Source organism: Papaver somniferum, chromosome 11, assembly GCF_003573695.1.
Source record: "Papaver somniferum cultivar HN1 chromosome 11, ASM357369v1, whole genome shotgun sequence".
Classification (NCBI taxonomy): domain Eukaryota; kingdom Viridiplantae; phylum Streptophyta; class Magnoliopsida; order Ranunculales; family Papaveraceae; genus Papaver; species Papaver somniferum.
This window is the reverse complement of record NC_039368.1, coordinates 128,857,568-128,876,039: the sequence shown is the minus strand read 5'-3', so window position 1 is coordinate 128,876,039 and position 18,472 is coordinate 128,857,568. Positions and strand designations below refer to the sequence as shown.

General features: G+C 39.0%; 1 protein-coding gene across 1 annotated transcript; it reads right to left on the bottom strand.

Moving 5' to 3' along the window:
• Positions 1–1,354: 1,354 nt before the first annotated feature.
• On the bottom strand, positions 1,355–2,737 carry LOC113325124 (protein ENHANCED PSEUDOMONAS SUSCEPTIBILTY 1-like). The gene has a single exon (XM_026573348.1). It carries the CDS (start codon positions 2,735–2,737, stop codon positions 1,355–1,357), a length of 1,383 nt encoding a protein of 460 aa, XP_026429133.1.
• Positions 2,738–18,472: the final 15,735 nt, after the last annotated feature.

Sequence of the window (18,472 nt, the reverse complement as noted above, 5' to 3'; positions counted from 1 at the left end):
TTAGCACATGTGACATGATGTCATAAAGGAATGGGTTTTTGAGAAAATCTATATAAATAGGTGCATAGTACAATTGAAATAAAGTTCTATGGTACCATTTTCTAGAAAGTGTAGTCATTTGGTGTAGATAGGACGGGTAGGACCAGAATCAGATTTACCCCTCAACACTAATCACTAAAATTTCAAATCCCAAGTTGTTGTTTTTTTCACTTCTTCTTCTTCCTCTAAAAAATCTCGACTCTCTCACATAAATCTGATTTCTCTACTAACTTACTACATGGTAGGTTTGGATGCAGAATTTTAAAGGCGGGATTTATGAGTTCAGGGGATCTAGTGAAATTATGTTTCCCTCGGTACGCTTGGTTGCTAAAATCCCTGGAATCACATTTCCTATGGGAATCACTTTTCCAGAAAATACTACATATAGAGTCCTACCCCTCCCCCCTAAGATTTGCTGGGAAACTTATCAAGGGATTTATGGACCCATTTATTTAACTCTATATCACATATACATACAATTTTAAGAATTATGGAGGTAAGGCCAAACAATACATGGGTTTTAAACCAAAAAAATTGTATGAATCCTAAGAATCTTAAATGAGTTACCAAACACAAGAGGAATTTACATGAATCCTGAAAGCGAATTCGACAAACAAACCCACCATAATTTTAATCAATCCTTAAACATTCCTAATTAATCATTATCATTATATCTAATTGTAATCAACACTAATCATGTACGGGTAGTTATGCCATTATGAAAAAATGGTGGATAAGGGGTGACTGTTTTTTATACCTAGCGATCCTGTTTTGGCATCATTAGGCATGCCTCAAAATAATTTAATTATGCCTCAAAATAGGATTCTTCATGATTTGCAGAGATGATTTATGTTTTATTTTTTTTTGATCTACTAAGAATTTGATGCTGACGAATTTGTGACATCTGCATGATTAAGAGAATTACCGATCTCATTTGTTATGGGGAAAAAATATCAATTGACTTGGAATGTTAAATGGATTCGAAATGAGATGCAATTCAAAACCTATTGCTAAAGCTTTTCGAATAGTAGTCTCCCAGGAATTGGTTTGGAGTGATATTTTTTTCTTTTGCAATAAACATAACTCCCTTCGTTTCTGGAAAATAGGTACGATCACTTTCTAATTTAGTATGGTTTTAGGTAAAATGATAGTAATCTTTTCTAGAAACACAAGGATTATAAAAATGCATACATTTGGAAATGCAATGCTATTTGTGGAGTTGGCTTGAGTAACATACATTTTTCTGGATACACTAGACTTGGGATGCGGTGGGGTAAAACCCAGAAGGCTCACCACATATAGAAGAAAAAAATGGTTAAGATGAAAAGGCTTCCATGAATTCAGCATCATTCTCCATAGCCTTAAAGACCTCAACCGGTAGGCAAATTTCAATATCAACACTTCCTTCAACTGGTCCTGGACTCACAGTAGTTGTGCCATAGTTTTTGCCGTTTCTACCTGTTTTTACAGCAATTGGTCGCCCCCAACCGAAATCATTACCATACATGTTGAACCACTGGGAACTCCTAGCTACAAACATATTCCTGAAAATTTCTGGAACATCACCACCAGGCCCCGGCGTAATAGGTTTCTCCATCCATGATTCTATGAAACTTCTACTCTTTTCAAAATTGTTGGAGTTGACCATCTCCTTCAATAACGAAGCCAGGACACCGGATCCCTTCTTGATCAGCTCACCTTCTTTCAGAGTTACCAATCCCACTACTAGTGAGTTGCCAAAGTACGTTTCCGGCAGTGGTGGGATCAACTTAGTTCTGTTATTCATCAATAGCATAACCGGAAGAACTCGGCTATCATCATAATTGTCGTTTAAAGAGCTCCTACAGCGTATTACGGCTGTCCAAACATGAGCTAATAGAGCCTGTAATGATGATATTACCATCTCTGAATTGACCCTCGCTTTCAACGCTGCAATGTTTGCTTTAGTAAAATGGAAACATTTCTCTACAAGACCTTCAAGTGGTGAAACTTCAGTAGTATTGCTATCACCTACTGCCGTCGACAATTTGTCAGCCAAAGAGAACGGAAGACGGATGGGGCAATCAGTTTCCCTGATGAACCACCGCTCAAACACCGGAGAAGGAGATGAAACATGATTGTCGGCAGATCTAGCAATCTCAGACCATGAGTTAATGAAGTGCCAAAATGATGTACCATCACATACCGAATGGTTTGCACTGCATCCTATAAAAACGGCACCGTCGCGCAGCTCGGTTACCTGAACAGAAAGTAAAGGATGCGACTGACCTTTGTAGTTTGGTACACCAGTGAGGGAAAATAACGGATCGATTAAGCTTTGAGGAACATAGGTTGGAGAGACGATGTCTTCCACAGATATGTCTGCCGTGGCATGGATGAAATCTACACCCTCAAAGTTGCAATTGATATAGACGGAGATGGTGTTATCATCTTCATGATTTTCAACAGCAAGACGACCGGCTAGAGGAAAGAAATCATCAAGTGTACGTGACAAAGAAGTTTTAAGATTACTTATCTTTTCAATGATGCATTTCTCATCATTACTGAAGAGTAAACCCTTTTGCATGTATGCTATTCTTAGAAATGCTAGATCAACTGGATTCAAATCAATTCGTCTATGATTTTTGGTTGATCCATCGATGCAACTTGCTGGCCGGACCTTAGTTGTAGAGACATGACGAACCTCGGCAGAACTCATTTCTCTGATCTGTACTACAAAAACTCTAATATTAATATGATGACTAAATTTTTTGCAGAAGTAGATCCGATATTATCGACAATCAACAAAAAAAGCGTGGTCTAGACACAAACACTCATTAATATCCACAACCATCTAATAAAATTTTCATTTAGAACCGCAGATGATATGCTATCCCATCCCCACCACATGTGTAGTCTCTGACAGAGAAATCTAATGAGGCAGCCAGACCCAGAAGAATATGCCAAAGGTACTCATCAAAATTTCTGCCCCCATGTAAAATCTATTCAACTGGAACAGACTAGCTAGTGACTCTTGAGTTAAACATTACATCTCGAAAACAGGTGAGTGTGGGTAAAATACCCGACGGCCACGTGTCAGCATCTCAAGGGATGATTACATAATAATACGATGACATGAGAGCATCGAATCATCCTCTAAAAAGAAGGGTTTGTCTCAGTCGAGGCAACTGCACGAGCATCACATGAATGACACGTGTAAGTAAAGGTCTAATCTGCTCAGACGGTCAAGTCTAAAAAGCAGGACCGCATTTAATGAAGGATAAGAACAAGACGTGGGGAGATCTGCATCGTGATGGAAGACTCAGACGATATATACTACTACCCATAGGTGATAGAGCACGAGGTTCTCCATACAAGAGCAGCACGAGGTGAAGGAGAGCGAGATTATTCGGAGGAAGAACCAGACTAGCCATCACGAGGGATAGTATAGAGCCAGTCCGAGGCATCCAGGATGATGGAAGACAGCTCATCGAACTCGGACGATCAGACCACCACGAGTTTATTTTGCCTATAAATACCAGTCCATGTAGAAGGAGATGGACAACTTATGTAATCTTAGATTGTCTTTCTACAGAGAATTCCTGAGAGAGATCTAGATAGAGAGAAAGTGAGAAATCTAGAAGAGATTTGTAACTCTTTCAAGGGTAAGACCTTATAATCAATAAGAAAACATATTCTTTCCCGTGGACGTAGGTCTTCATGGACGAACTACGTGATATGCTTGTGTCAATCTTTACATTTCATGCTCTTTACATCTTGTTCAGAGTTGAATCTTGTATGTTTTAACAGTTTTTAGTATTTCATTTCACTTGGATGTAGTCATCAGAAAAGATGCAACTACATTTTGGCGCTAGAAACAGGGAGGTATGAAGATCTAATCTACCTCCCTAATAACAACTCTATATTGTTTTCATAATCTCCATGAGAAAAGTGTTTTTCACACCACAAAGTAGATTTCTGTTGAGATGAATGAGTAGAGCTCGGACTCAAACATGATCTTCACGATCTGAGAAGTCCAGAAGACCCTCAAGATTAACAGATCTGCGTTTTTTACTGATTTTCTTTAAGATTTCTTGTTATTTCAAAGATTTTTTATACCTTCCTCAAGGAGCTCGGGAGAGTTGTAGATCAGAGTAAAAATGAAGTTTGAAAGGCTTCGGTGCTCAAACGATCTCCTCCATGAGAGAGCCGGGAAGAAATACTAGTCAGTAAACTATTTAAGGGAGATATCACCTTATGAGAGTTGAAAAGACAAATTTCATGATGTTTTTCATCAAACTCAACAAAGTCCAAGATCTCTTTCTTAAGAACCTAAATCTAACAGGGGTGTATTGGATTAAGATTTAAATAGATATTTAACAATCCTAAAAACTCCAAGATATTCGATTAGGATTTATAATGAATCATTAAATATCCATGGTATTCAATTAGGATAGTTTTAGATTCCACGAATATCCTAGGTATTCAATTCATTTAAGATTTATTAGTATAGTTGAGGGCCAAGATACATATGGATTCTTATGGATATTTGTAGGCAAAATATGTATGCTATTATCTTATATCAATCTCAACCCACACCGCAAGAGTTTCATGGATTCTTATGGACAATTTTTTTATTTTTTATTTTTTATCACATCATGCTATGTTTTTACACCGCCCACCACCAACCACCGCATCACCACCAATAACAACCACCACCAGTAACAACATCACTACCCACCATCGACCACCAACTACCACCACTGAAAACAATCACCACAGTCACCACCAACCACCATCACTACCAACCTCCACACATCACCCACCACCTCAACTTATGGATGGTTTTTTTTTTTTTTTTTTGAAAGGAACATATGATGCAATTTGTAAATCTGAACTTATCTATTATAATCCTAACTTATCTATTATAATCCAAAATTATATATCTATAAGAATCTATAAGATTCATTTAAGAAACATTATAAATCCAATAGATTCAGGAAAACGACTATCTACTTTTATCCATACAAATCCTGATCCAATAATTCCTAAAATGGGAAAATATGCTCAATCGTCATAATTTGATTTTTCCCTAAAGAGGTATAACGTGTTGAAATAGGCATTTCTCTCGAAAAGAGAGAGCTGATGAAACACCTTTTCTTCATCATTAACATCTCATGCAAAGAGGGAATGTTTTGACGTTTTCACATGTCTCCAAAATATACTGCAAAGTCTTCCTGTACTAAACTGACCAGTCTGAACTATGACTTAGTAATTGCACGTGACCTGCAAACCTAGGTGTTAGAGCATAGATCAGTCGACCTCGCATGCGTTGCTATCTCAAGCATGTTTGTCAATGTTAGTGATCAAAACTGTAAGTCTTCATTTCTATCCCACATAGCTAAGTCTCAGACTAGGATAGAAAAGTGTAGTTGAGCTCAAGGAATTCATGGGGATTCATCATACAACGACGAAGATCTATTCAAGGAACCGTGGAACTTCATCAACAAAAAGGTATGTGGAGACTTGAACTTATCTATCGCTCAAAAGTCTATCTATTCTATCTCCTACTTCTTATGAGACAAAAGTCGTATGCTATATAGACTAGATCATACACATTTGACATTTCGAACTGAGCATTCATTGCTTATCTTTTATATCGAAATCGTGTGTTGGTAAAGCGTTTCGCTTTGATCAAGTTTATCTTCACCTAGTGACGAAAGTCGTGAAAAGTTTTAAACACTTTGAGAATTGCTCTGACGTGACTCGGTCTGTGAATAACGACTACATAGCATCCTCTGAATGTCTCAACGATTGAAATGAGAGTTTAGAATACATGATCATGTATTCCTTGAACCGAAGTTTTCGAACTTTGATGATCAAGAGAAATCGGGAGGATTGTTGAATTAGCTTGCCAGGTCCGCGAACCCAGTACGCAGACTCAGTCCGAGAACTTTCGGAAGTTCTCGACCGAGAATTTCTGCTGGATTTTTCAAAACTCGTTTATGTGCTAAGTCCGTGAACTCAGTCCGCGAACTGGCGGAAGTTCTCTTTCCGAGAATTTCTGCTGAGTTTGAAACCTCAACCGATTAATTTAAGTCCGCGAACTTGTTTGTGAACTTAAGAGGTTATGATCTAAAGATGTGCTCTGGACATGAAACATTAAATTACTAAGGAATGCTTTATGCAAACCGTGACTATAATGTTCATGAGCCGATTCAATCGAATCGAATCATCTTTGTTTCAATTGTGTCTTGTGTAGTTACCTAAGATCTCATAGAAATTGAATAACTCTTTAACTAGTTCATTTGAGTCAATTGAACTAGTTATGGTGAAGAAGAACAAGGTTGATATGAAATGCTCGTATGGTTAACCTTTTTGGGTTACTATGTTGAACCAATATACACGTACACGTTTGGGCATGGTTTTCACAAACCCAGTAAACATATACCCAAGTGTGTGTGACAAGCTAAGTTTTCGATCTAACGGTTGAGAAATATTAGTTTGAATCTAAATCAGGTTTTCATCTAACGGTGAATAAGGATTGCTTTGTACCTAACGCAAAACCCTGATTTTAAGGCTATATAAAGGAGACATCTAGCATTGTGCAAAACAAATCCCCACACGTCTGTGTGCTACTAATGTGCCCGCTAGAGTCGATCTCCATTAACCTTTGATTTTCTTCTCTAAAATCAGGTTAACGACTTAAAGACTTCATTGGGATTGTGAATTCAGACCGATACTACTTTATCGTAGTTGTGTGATCTGATCTTGCATCTTCTATCGTACAAGTACAATCGATTGATTGGATTGAGATCGTGAGAGTTCTCCGATAGGCAAGATAAAGAAGTCAAAAATATCTTCGTCTCACAGTTTGTGCTTCCTCGACAAACCGCATGTGTAGTTAGGAAGGATTGTAGAGAGGTGATTGATTAATCTAGGATGTTCTTCGGGAATATAAGACCGGATTATCAATTGGTTCCTGTTCATCTTGATTTTATATCTTAAGACGGAACAAAACCTAGGTTTTATCTGTGGGAGACAAAGTTATCCTTTGATAGACTTTTCTGTGTGAGACAGATCTATTTATTATCAAGTCTGTGATTTTGGGTTGCAGCAAATCTTGGTTATGGGTGAGATCAGCTAAGGTAACAAGTGCGTAGTATCCTGCTGGGATCAGAGGCGTAAGAGTACAACTGTACCTTGGATCGGTGGGAGACTGATTGGGGTTCAACTATAGCCCAGTATGAAGTTAGTTTGCAGTAGGCTAGTGTCTGTAACGACTTAATACAATGTGTATTTAATCTGGACTAGGTCCCGGGGTTTTTCAGCATTTGCGTTTTCCTCGTTAACAAAATTTCTGGTGTCTGTGTTATTTCTTTTCTGCATTATATTTTATATAATTGAAATAATACAGGTTGTGCGTTCGTGATCATCAATTGGAAATCCAACCTTTGGCTGTTGATTGATATTGATTGATCCTTGGACATTGGTCTTTGGTACCGTCCAAGTATTCCTTGTATTTGATAAAGACTCACTATTGTTTTTAGATTGAGTAAAAATCAAATCAAGAGAGAGATATTAACTCCTTGAGATACTTTTATCTAGATTTAGTCCGACTGTCTAGTTGATTCTCTAGCAAAGTATTTCGGAGTTAGTCCATACAGATTGCTAAGCGAAATATTGGGTGGTGTTGTTAGACCCCCGCTTTTTCAATTGGTATCAGATCAGGCAAACATGGTAAACCTAATAAGTTTGTGTTTGTTCGTTCCATATAAATTGCCCTATGGGAAATTTCTTTGAAAAACTTGCTCCTGGCATCTGTAACGCACGACATAATTCCTTAAAGATTGTTATGGTTAAAACCTCTGGGTTCTCATGATAATCTTACTTCATCTAAAAGAGGAGATTTGGATGTTAAGAAGCAATCTGAAGAAAAAAAATAAAAGGTAAGAAAAATCGTGAAAACGTTCAATACGCTCAAGAATATGGAACCTCACTAGATTAACTCTTGATCTCTATGAGGAATACTATCGTGATGGATCAATTGATAAAGATCTGTTTAAAGCATTCGAAGGCGTTTTTAAATTCTTAGAAAAACTTAATTCTGTTAAGTCTAAGAATATTTCCACAAAGGGTGTTGGTCGTGTTAAAACAGTTAATACTGAGCAACCCAGATATCGGAAATATCCTTCTTCTAGCTCGAACCAACGAAGGATAGAAAGCTCCAGCTGCCATGACTATCATTATTATTTTGATTATACTACAAGGACTGTTCACACCTATCAACCAGATGTGTCGCATGAAAATTCCTCTGCGCATTATGCCTCTTGGTAACAAGACTGGCTTCCCCCATTTGTACATATCTTGATGTGGGGCAAGAAGTGGCTTGAGTTGTGTACAGTTGTGTTGTTGTTTGGTTAACTTTCTATTACCTCTGTTTTCTTCCACCTTTTTGTTGGTTGCTTACCACTTATGTGGAAAGGGCTAAGATTTTTCCTTAAGTCTTGTGGATCACGGTTCATGTACAACCCAATCCCATGAATGAGGGATATATATATGTTGGTGGTCTGCGAACCTTCTCATTTCTCATCTTCCGTCCGCGTACGTGAACTAGGGTTTGTGCTTCTCCACCATTAAAGCTTCTTTGAAGAAATAAAAAGGAAGGGTGTTTGAGGTTCTCTTCAAGTAAGTAATATCCTCTTGTGTATCTCTTTATGTTGATTCCTAGAAGCATGAAAAGGAGTTCTAAAAGCTCAAAATCCTCTAGCTTGAATCCTCCTTGTGATCAAAATTCTCTTAAAATTAGGTTTGTGAATGATTCTTGTGCTAGAAATTTTGATAGGATTGCTTCCAAAGGTTTTATTCTAGAAAAGAAATTGGAAACCTTTAGTGGATATGAAGAGTATTTAGCTTGCTTCAAAAAGTTCAATCTTGGGAATATCTTTAATGGCCTCGGTGAAGGTTTTGATTATCTAACAAGGATTTTCTATGCCAACATTCATGATGTTGATTTTAAGAAGATGGAATTCAAATCCATGATAAATAGAGAAAGGTTTCTTGTTAATAGAGAGTTAATTTCAAAGGTCACCAAAATACTGTTGGGCAACGTACGGTTACCTAGACCAAGTGATGAACGTCCTTCATATGATGATATATCTATTGGACTTTGTGGAAAGAAGATTATTTGGAGTCAAGGAAAATTTCCTACTAATGATCTTAGTATTGCTTTAATGGCGTTTGGAAAACTCGGTATCTCTAACCTTTGTCCCTCCACAATTGAGAACTCTTGGTGGAGTTATGAGTTTGCGGAATTGGTCTTCTTCCTTGCATATGGCAATACATATCTTGATATTTGTGGCTTTATCATCTTTCAGATGATGACGATGACTTCTCACATCAAGATGTTAGGCTATCCTTGTTTGATTAGCCAAATTTGCTGTGATCGTGGACTTGATTTTATTGGAAATTCTCTTGGGGTTCCCAAACTTGTTCGTCCATGTACTTTTCGGCGTACAAGGGAAAATGTTCGCAAGCGACAAAGAGGTACTCCTCTTGATGTTGAAGACCCTACTACCTTGAGGCTTATTCAAAAAATTTACAAGGGTGTATGCAAGGTAAATGCAAGAGTGAAGTGCTTAAAAGATCAAGTGTCGTTAATTGGAACCAAGTGTCCCGAGATCAAGGAAGAGTTGGATTCAATTCAAGCTACTTGGAAATTGTCCGATGATGAAGGTGATGAGTAATGCATTTTCTTATTTTCCTAGGATGTCTTCTTTTTGGATTAGCTGGAAGAATAACTAGTGCTTTGAATAGCGATGATTGTGACTACACATATCTATTTTTGTTTTCATCTTCTTATGTTTATTTTTAGGTTTATTGGTATTAAATTCTAAAAATATTTGGAGGAGGATGTTTATTGCAGCATTTTAATTGTTTGTGATACTGCAATATTTTTATGGGATGTGTTGTTTGCGTCCGTGAACTTGAAGATCCCATATTGCGGTCAAAATTAAAGTCGTTTATGAATCAGTATTCGTATTGGTGAAAGGACGAATGGACTTTTGACATATACAAAAGTTATGCCTATGCAATCATGTATTTGATGGAAAATAGGATGATATCTTTTGTTTGACAAGGATAAAGTCTATTATATCGTTATGATGGAAAATAGAATAAATCCTTGTATGTTATCCACGGTATTGTTCTTCATTCATCCATCCTGTTATGTTTTACCGTGAAGGCTCCATTGAGTGTCTTATGTTGAGCATTATACAACTAAGTCGGTTATTCTTATTTGCTTGTTAGTTGTTCCATAAGATGCTATATGTCGAGCATTAGGAACTAAATTAATCAACCAGTTTGGTTATTTAGTTTGTACTCCATAAGTTTTCTTTCTTATGTCGAGTACATGTATGGTTAAGGTTGTCATATTCTATGATAAACTTACTCGGGGTTCCATAAGTTCTCTTATGTTGAGCCCAAAATAATTAAATTGATTACTTCGGTGATTAGTTTGGTTGTTTGTATTCCAATTAGATTAATTATAGGTTCTCTTGTAATTAATCTAGTTGAGTTTTCATATATTCCACAAATTATTGTGTTGAGTATATGAACGACTATACTAATCATTTTCTATTGGTTAATGTAGTCGTATATTCCGTATGGTTTTCCTCATGTTCAGTATGTGAACGATTAAGTTAGTCATCTCCGTATGATTACCTTAGTCGTAGCTCCGTAAGTTTACTTATGTTGAGCACTTTCAATTAAATTGATCACTTTTGTGGTTTGATTTAGTTGCGTTTTCAATTGAATTAATCATGGGTTTACTTGTGATTAATTTGGTTGAGCTTTGGATATAGAAAATCATTCCTATTGGTTTTGGTGTCCAATTAAAAAATCCTTCTTTTCTTTCGAAATTAAGGTCTCTCTTGTTGTTCTTTCGGGAATGATATCAAATGGGGGAGAGTTCTTTTGAACTTGTGCTTAATGGTAATATCTTGCGGGGTGTGCGGTTGTGGAATTTATACGGGTTATCTTGTATCTTAAAACTCCTTGATGAATGCATTTAGCTTCGGCTTTATGATTGCATCTAAATTAAGTTGGTATGTATTTTTCTTTTAGTCTATGAAATGTCTCTTGTGGAAATTTCATTATGATCCCGTTCTTGTACCTTTGCCAATTTTATTGACAAAAAGGGGGAGAAATAATGTAGTTCACACTACAAATACATATGGTTTTCGGATCATTGTGTAAGGGGGAGTGGTTTCCATGATCGAGATGGAGTATTGAATAAGGGGAAGTGATACATATCACCGTAGTATTATTGTTAAAGTCGTGATACAATTGGACTTTGATATTACATAATAATACTATGACATTGTATAATAATGATCGAGAATATCGATTTCTCTCATTGTTATAGCTACGGATCTTTAACAACAGTGATGCTAAAATTACAAACTTTGGGATCATTGGAGTACTTGGAAGGACGAAGATTTCAGGGAATTTTGAAGATTAGACTATGGAATAGGAGCCACTAAAGTTTATCTTTTTTGTATTCCATATGTATTAATAGTTTTGTCACTAAAATTGACAAAAGGGGAGATTGTTAGAGCATAGCTCGGTCGACCTAGCATGCGTTGGTATCTCAATCATGTTTGTCAATGTTAGTGATCAAAACTATAAATCTTGATTTCTAGCCTACATAGCTAAGTCTCGGACTAGGATAGAAAAGTGTAGTTGAGCTCAAGGACTTCATGGTGATTCATCATACAACGACGAAGATCTATACAAAGAACCGTGGAACTCCATCAACAAAAAGGTATGTGGAGACTTGAACTTATATATCACTCAAAAGTTTATCTATTCTATCTCCTACTTCTTATGAGACAAAAGTCGTATGCTATATAGACTAGATCATACACATTTGATATTTCGAGCTGAGCATGCATTGCTTATCTTTTATCTTGAAATTGTGTGTTGGTAAAGCGTTTCGCTTTGATCAAGTTTATCTTCACCTAGTGGCGAAAGTCATGAAAAGTTTCAATCACTTTGAGAATTGCTCTGACGTGAATCGGTCTGTGAATAACGACTACATAGCGTTCTCTGAGAATGTCTCAATGATTGAAATGAGAGTTTAGAATACATGACCATGCATTCCTTAAACCGAAGTTTTCGAACTTTGTTGATCAAGAGAAAACGGGATGATTGTGGTATTGGCTTGCCAAGTCTGCGAACCCAGTCCGAGAACTGGCGGAAGTTCTCTTTCCGAGAATTTCTGCTGGATTTTCCAAAACTCGTTTGTGTGCTAAGTCCGCGAACTCAGTCCGCGAACTGGCGGAAGTTCTCTTTCCGAGAATTTCTGCTGAGTTTGGAAAACTCAACCGATTAACTTAAGTCTGCGAACTTGTTTGTTAACTTAAGAGGTTATGATCTAAAGATGTGCTCTGAACATGAAACATTAAATTACTAAGGAATGCATTATGCAAACCGTGGCTATAATGTTCATGAGCCGATTCAATCAAATCGAATCATATTTGTTTCAATTGTGTCTTGTGTAGTTACATAAGATCTTATAGCAATTGAACAACTCTTTAACTAGTTCATTTGAGTCAATTGAACTAGTTATGGTGAAGAAGAACAAGGTTGATATGAAATGCTCATATGGTTAACCTTTTTGGGTTACTATGTTGAACCAACATACACGTACACGTTTGGGCATGGTTTTCACAAACCAGTAAACGTATACCCAAGTGTGTGTGACAAGCTAAGTTTTCGATCTAACGGTTGAGAAATATTAGCTTGAATCTAAATCAGGTTTTCATCTAACGGTGAATAAGGATTGCTTTGTACCTAAGGCAAAACCCTGATTTTAAGGCTATATAAAGGAGACATCTAGCATTGTGCAAAACTAATCCCCACACGTCTGTGTGCTACTAGTTCGCCCGCTAGAGTTGATCTCCATTAACCTTTGATTTTCTTCTCTAAAATAAGGTTAATGACTTAAAGACTTCATTGGGATTATGAAGCCAGACCGATACTAATTTATCGTAGTTGTGTAATCTGATCTTGCATCTTCTATCGTACGAGTACAATCGATTGATTGTCTTGAGATCGTAAGAGTTCTCCGATAGGAAAGATAAATAAGTCACAAACATCTTCGTCTCACTGTTTTTGATTCCTCGACAAACCGCCTGTGTAGTCAGGAAGGATTGTAGAGAGGTGATTGATTAATCTAGGATGTTCTTCGGGAACATAAGACCAGATTATCAATTGGTTTATGTTCACCTTGATTTTATATCTTAAGACGGAACAAAACCTAGGGTTTATCTGTGGGAGACAGATTTATCCTTTGATAGACTTTTCTGTGTGAGACAGATCTGTTTATTATCAAGTCTGTGATTTTGGGTTGCAACAACTCTTGGTTGTGGGTGAGATCAGCTAAGGGAATCAAGTGCGTAGTATCCTGCTGGGATCAGAGGAGTAGGAGTACAACTGTACCTTGGATCAGTGGGAGACTGATTGGGGTTCAACTATAGTCCAGTCCGAAGTTATTTTGCAGTAGTCTAGTGTCTGCATTTACGGTTTCCTCGTTAACAAAATTATTGGTGTCTGTATTATTTCTTTTCCGCATTATATTTTATATAATTGAAATAATACAGGTCGTGCGTTCGTGATCATCAATTGAAAATCCAACCTTTGGTTATAGATTGATATTGATTGATCCTTGGACATTGGTCTTTGGTACCGTCCAAGTATTCCTTGTATTTGATAAACACTCGCTACTGTTTTTATCTTGAGTAAAAATCAAAGCAAGAGATAGATATGAACTCATTGAGATACTTTTATCTAGATTGAGTCTGACTGTCTAGTTGATTCTCTAGCAAAGTATTTCGGAGTTAGTCCATACAGATTGCTAAGCGAAATATTGGGTGGTGTTGTTAGACCCCCACTTTTTCACTAGGGTCCCACTTTTCTGAAGAAAAGGCAAATTAAGTGTTATTGCATATATTGCAGGGAAGGTAATGGTGACGCGAAGATATACTCACAGAAGCCAAGGAGAAAACGATGGAGCCCAATCAGAAGGACTCGACGATATGGAACCAGGAGAGGCCCTGATGAATGGCGAAGTCCTAGGAGAGGGACAACCCAATGAATAGTATCGGGAAGGACTAACTGATAATTCTAGCTCCGAAGGCGAGGGAAACCCCTTCGAGATGCATGATGACGTCCATCTGACTCAACCAGGAGGGTTGAATCGTTTGCCAAGGCAAACAACGAACAATGTGGCCAAGAAGGGCAACCCTTCAGACCTCGGCGATGTTAACGTTACCATCGCGGCCATCCTGAAAGCCCAAGAAGCTCAGGGTGAGAGAATGGAGAAACTAGAAAGGCAAAACAGAAGGCTTTAGCGGAGAAACCGCAAGCTTAAGCGAAAAGCTAAAAAGAAGGTGCCACTCGCTGCTGTCAAGGAGGTCCCAGAGGAGGAAAACCCCTTTGAATATTTACAAGAGGACGAACGAATTAACATCCCTGACACCTCCAATGAGGAAACATCGGATATTCCCCAAGATAAGCAGAGGTATACTCGACCGCGAGGATAGCTCATCCGAGGGAACGTCGGATATTGATCCTAAACAACGGCGAGACAAAGACCAGATCCAACAAGTTAAAACCAACTGTGAGGACGAGAACCTCGCAGTCCCAAACCTCAAGCGAGGGGATTCCTCAAGGTCAACTCGTTCTAAGATTGTATCGTATGCCGAACAATCAGGCGATGACCCAGGGCGATCAAGGCATCATTATTATGAACCATCTTTCTCACCCGAGAGAGCTTCGGGAAGAAAAAAGAAGGCTAAAACAAGACAAAACGATGACCAACTTCAGGCCCGACTCAACCGGCTTGAAGCAATGTACAAAGAAGCTACAGGAAAGCAAGAGAGCAAGAAGCTGACGGTAGTCATGCAAGAAGCAGGAAAATCCCCCTTCTCCGAGAATCTGTTAAGATTACCATTTCCAAATAAATGTTCTCTACCAATGTTCACGTCCCCTTTCACCGGAACAGGAGATGCAATTGATCATCTTAGAACTTATCGTATGACGCTAACCCAATGGGACCATTATGACGTGGTACTGTGTAAATTTTTCCCTGCCAGTCTGAGGGATGAAGATCTAATGTGGTTCAATAACCTGCCCAAGGGATCAGTTGAATCGTTCGAGCACCTATCCGAGCTATTTTTAGAAACGTACATTCATAATAGCAGGGTCCGACCAGAGGTCGACGCGCTGTTCCAAATGTCCTGAGGGACAAATGAGTCACTCCGCTCCCTGGTGACACGGTGGAGGAAGTTATGTGCTGAGATCGGAAAGGTCCCGGAGGACTATGCGATCTTGGGATTTAAAAATAGTCTCCGAAAGACAGACCCTCTTTTTGTCCGCATGTATGAAATTGCGCCAAAGAACTTGGACAACTACGAGAAATCCAAGAGTATTATGTGGCCTTGGAGGAACTCCAAGACGGAACTTAAGATAAAATGAAAAAAATAACTAGTAGAGGAGAAAATGTGGTAGAGCCACAGAACCCACAGGCGCCAGCCCAAGGAGCGGGGCGATCCAACAACGGATCAACCTAGTTCGACAAGCATCGGACTGGAGGATGGAAAGGGCGAGACCAGGCCCAACAAAAGAATGCAAAGTTCGTAGACCCAGTCTACACGAAGCTAAACACCCCCATATTCGATATCCTCAAAAAGATTGATGGACAACATAAAATCACCTACCCATGGAACAGAGGCCAGCAACCAGAGCGAACTAAAAATAGAACTGACTTCTGCGAGTTCCATCAATTCCACAGCCACACGACAGACTCGTGCAGAGACCTAAAGAAAATGGTGCAAGAAATGATCAATGAGGGGAAACTCCAAGACTACATCGTGCAACCAACAACTCCATCTACCACTGGGACACCCATACATCGTGTAGAGATCCCCGTGAGGCACAATACTTAGGGTGTAATACTATATCGCACTCGGCGATTACCACACCTACACGAGAAGGAAACATTACTGGACGAATTCGTAAACGAAACTTCCAGGGCGACGAAGTTTTCAGTGTTGCCAGAGAACCCCCGATTGAGGGATGGATGAAATTACCCATTAGCTTTTCAGCCTCAGAGGCCCATGATGGAGGACGAAACTATAACGATCCACTGGTGGTCACGATGGCCATTGCACTCCCTGAGCATGAAGGCTAGAAAGGAAAACCTAAAGTGCTACCATGGGAAATGGCCAAAATCTTAATTGATGGAGGTAGTTCAGTTGAGATTTTATTCTATGATACATTCAAACAGATGGGTCTTAGGGACGAGTGTCTCATGCCCTCCACCTACAACATATTTGGCTTCAACGGGTCATCGACCCGCCTAAGAGGCGAGGTAACGTTAGAAATACGGGTGGGAAAAATCGTCACCCTAACTACTTTTTGTGTGGTAGATGTACTATCACCATGCACAGCCATTGTCGGGCGATCCTGGGCCCATGGGATCAAAGGAGTAGCCTCAACTTTCCACTAAATGTTAAGATTCCCTACGCAGATGGAGTAGCAGAAATCATTTGGGACTCGGGCGAGGCGAAATACAGTTATAAGATGGACGTCCAGAACATCGAGAACAAAGTAAAATCCCCAAAAGTACAGGCAACGAGGGCCAGAGATACCAATAACCTGGTTGAGACCTATGACTACATGGATATCAGTAACACACCAGCACACTCGGCCGATGCCCCATCCTTCTGCACCACCATAACCTCGGGACCGACCATACGACCCTTATAGCAATCACAGGACCTCCCCGATGAGGGAGAGACCAAACCTCGTTCTCATACCGAGACCAACGTCATTCATCCTATGAAGACAAGAACTATTGAAGCGAGCAATGAAGAGCGTCACTCAGGGAACAACCCAGAATGAAGGATGTAACTAAAAAACCAACAAGCGATCTCTAAGGAACCAATCCAAGTAAGCCCACGGCGCATCATACTACAGTCAACAGAGTTCAGTGCAACTAATACATCAAGAAAATATCAGAACAAAAAAGCCAATGTTGGCACCCACAAACTTGTGGAGGACCCTTTCCATAACAGCTTACAAACATTTGTTGTTGACTGGCTTACAGATGCCGCACCTACAGGTGCACTACTATCCTTGATGGATAGCTACTCGGGTTACAGCCGTTGTACTAGCAAGGCCAAAACGCAAAACTATCATCGGCCTAGAACATACCTTGAGAAAACAACGATGCCCACCCCACAAGGACACAACACGGACAGACAAGAGCATACCCTCTCCAAAATCCCTGACGATATATTGAACCCTTGGCCATTAACCAAGAAGGCAGAAAACATTACCAAGACCAATCAGGCTACTACAAGACAACAGATCGTTAAGCAAGCTTACTTCACAAAGTGGGATGGAAACAAAGCCCAAAAATTTCTCAAAACTAATGGGGAAGCGTTAACGCACCTATAGTATACTTCTTACTAAGAGTAACACACAACCCATGAAAATTGATGTCTAGAAAGCCCACATTTGAGGCTAAGGCTTCGAGCCCCTACTTGTAAGCAGGTCATGAAACCTCCCTCAGAATGTACTAAGGGATCACACCCTCTTTTGAAAATTAATAAAACTACTACTTTTTGTGTATTGCTTATTTACATTATGATTCTACTCTTTAGATTAAAATCTTTATTATCGCATGTGTCTACTTTTCTTTTTGCTTTATATGTGCATCTAGATTAATCACACCATACTTGCATTCCAAATAATAATAATAATAATAATAATAAGGCGAGGAGAGAGAGGCTCTGGGCGATTTTCAGGCGATTGAAAGCCTGCAGATTCATTCTCGGTTTCTTCAGGATTTTCCATCGAATCCTACTCCTTCTTCCTCTTTCAAATCGTCCCGTTATTTCCTGGCATATGAAGCTCTACACAAATATGAAGTTTCTCTCAATCTAGGGCAGTTGCGGAAGTTACCTTCATCTTCATATTATGCGTACAACAAGATCCAGGAATTCTTCATCTTCAACACCACACAGCCACGCTTCATCCCCTTCTTCATCTCCATCTTCATCCCCATCCTACCACAACGCCTGCTCTCTGTCAAACCCCCAAAACACATCTCAGTCCCAACACCCATCTACTTCAACTCAAAGCGACAAAATTTCGTGCCCATTCAAGAGTTATGATGGATGCATGGGAGGTGTTACGGGAAGAGGGTACGCTAAAAGCGCAATTTACAAACATCTGCATGACAAACATTTTCCCACTGACAATGATAAAGAGAAATGTCGGGATAGAATACGCAACAGCCTTAACTGCTATTTTGCTTGGGAAAGAAGTCTGCATGCCATGCAGATGTGGCTCTGCATGAAATGCATGCATACTCATGCTTGGA

Excerpts from the sequence above, each read along its gene's own strand:
- LOC113325124 (XM_026573348.1), bottom strand. The coding sequence starts at position 2,737 with ATGAGTTCTGCCGAGGTTCGTCATGTCTCTACAACTAAGGTCCGGCCA.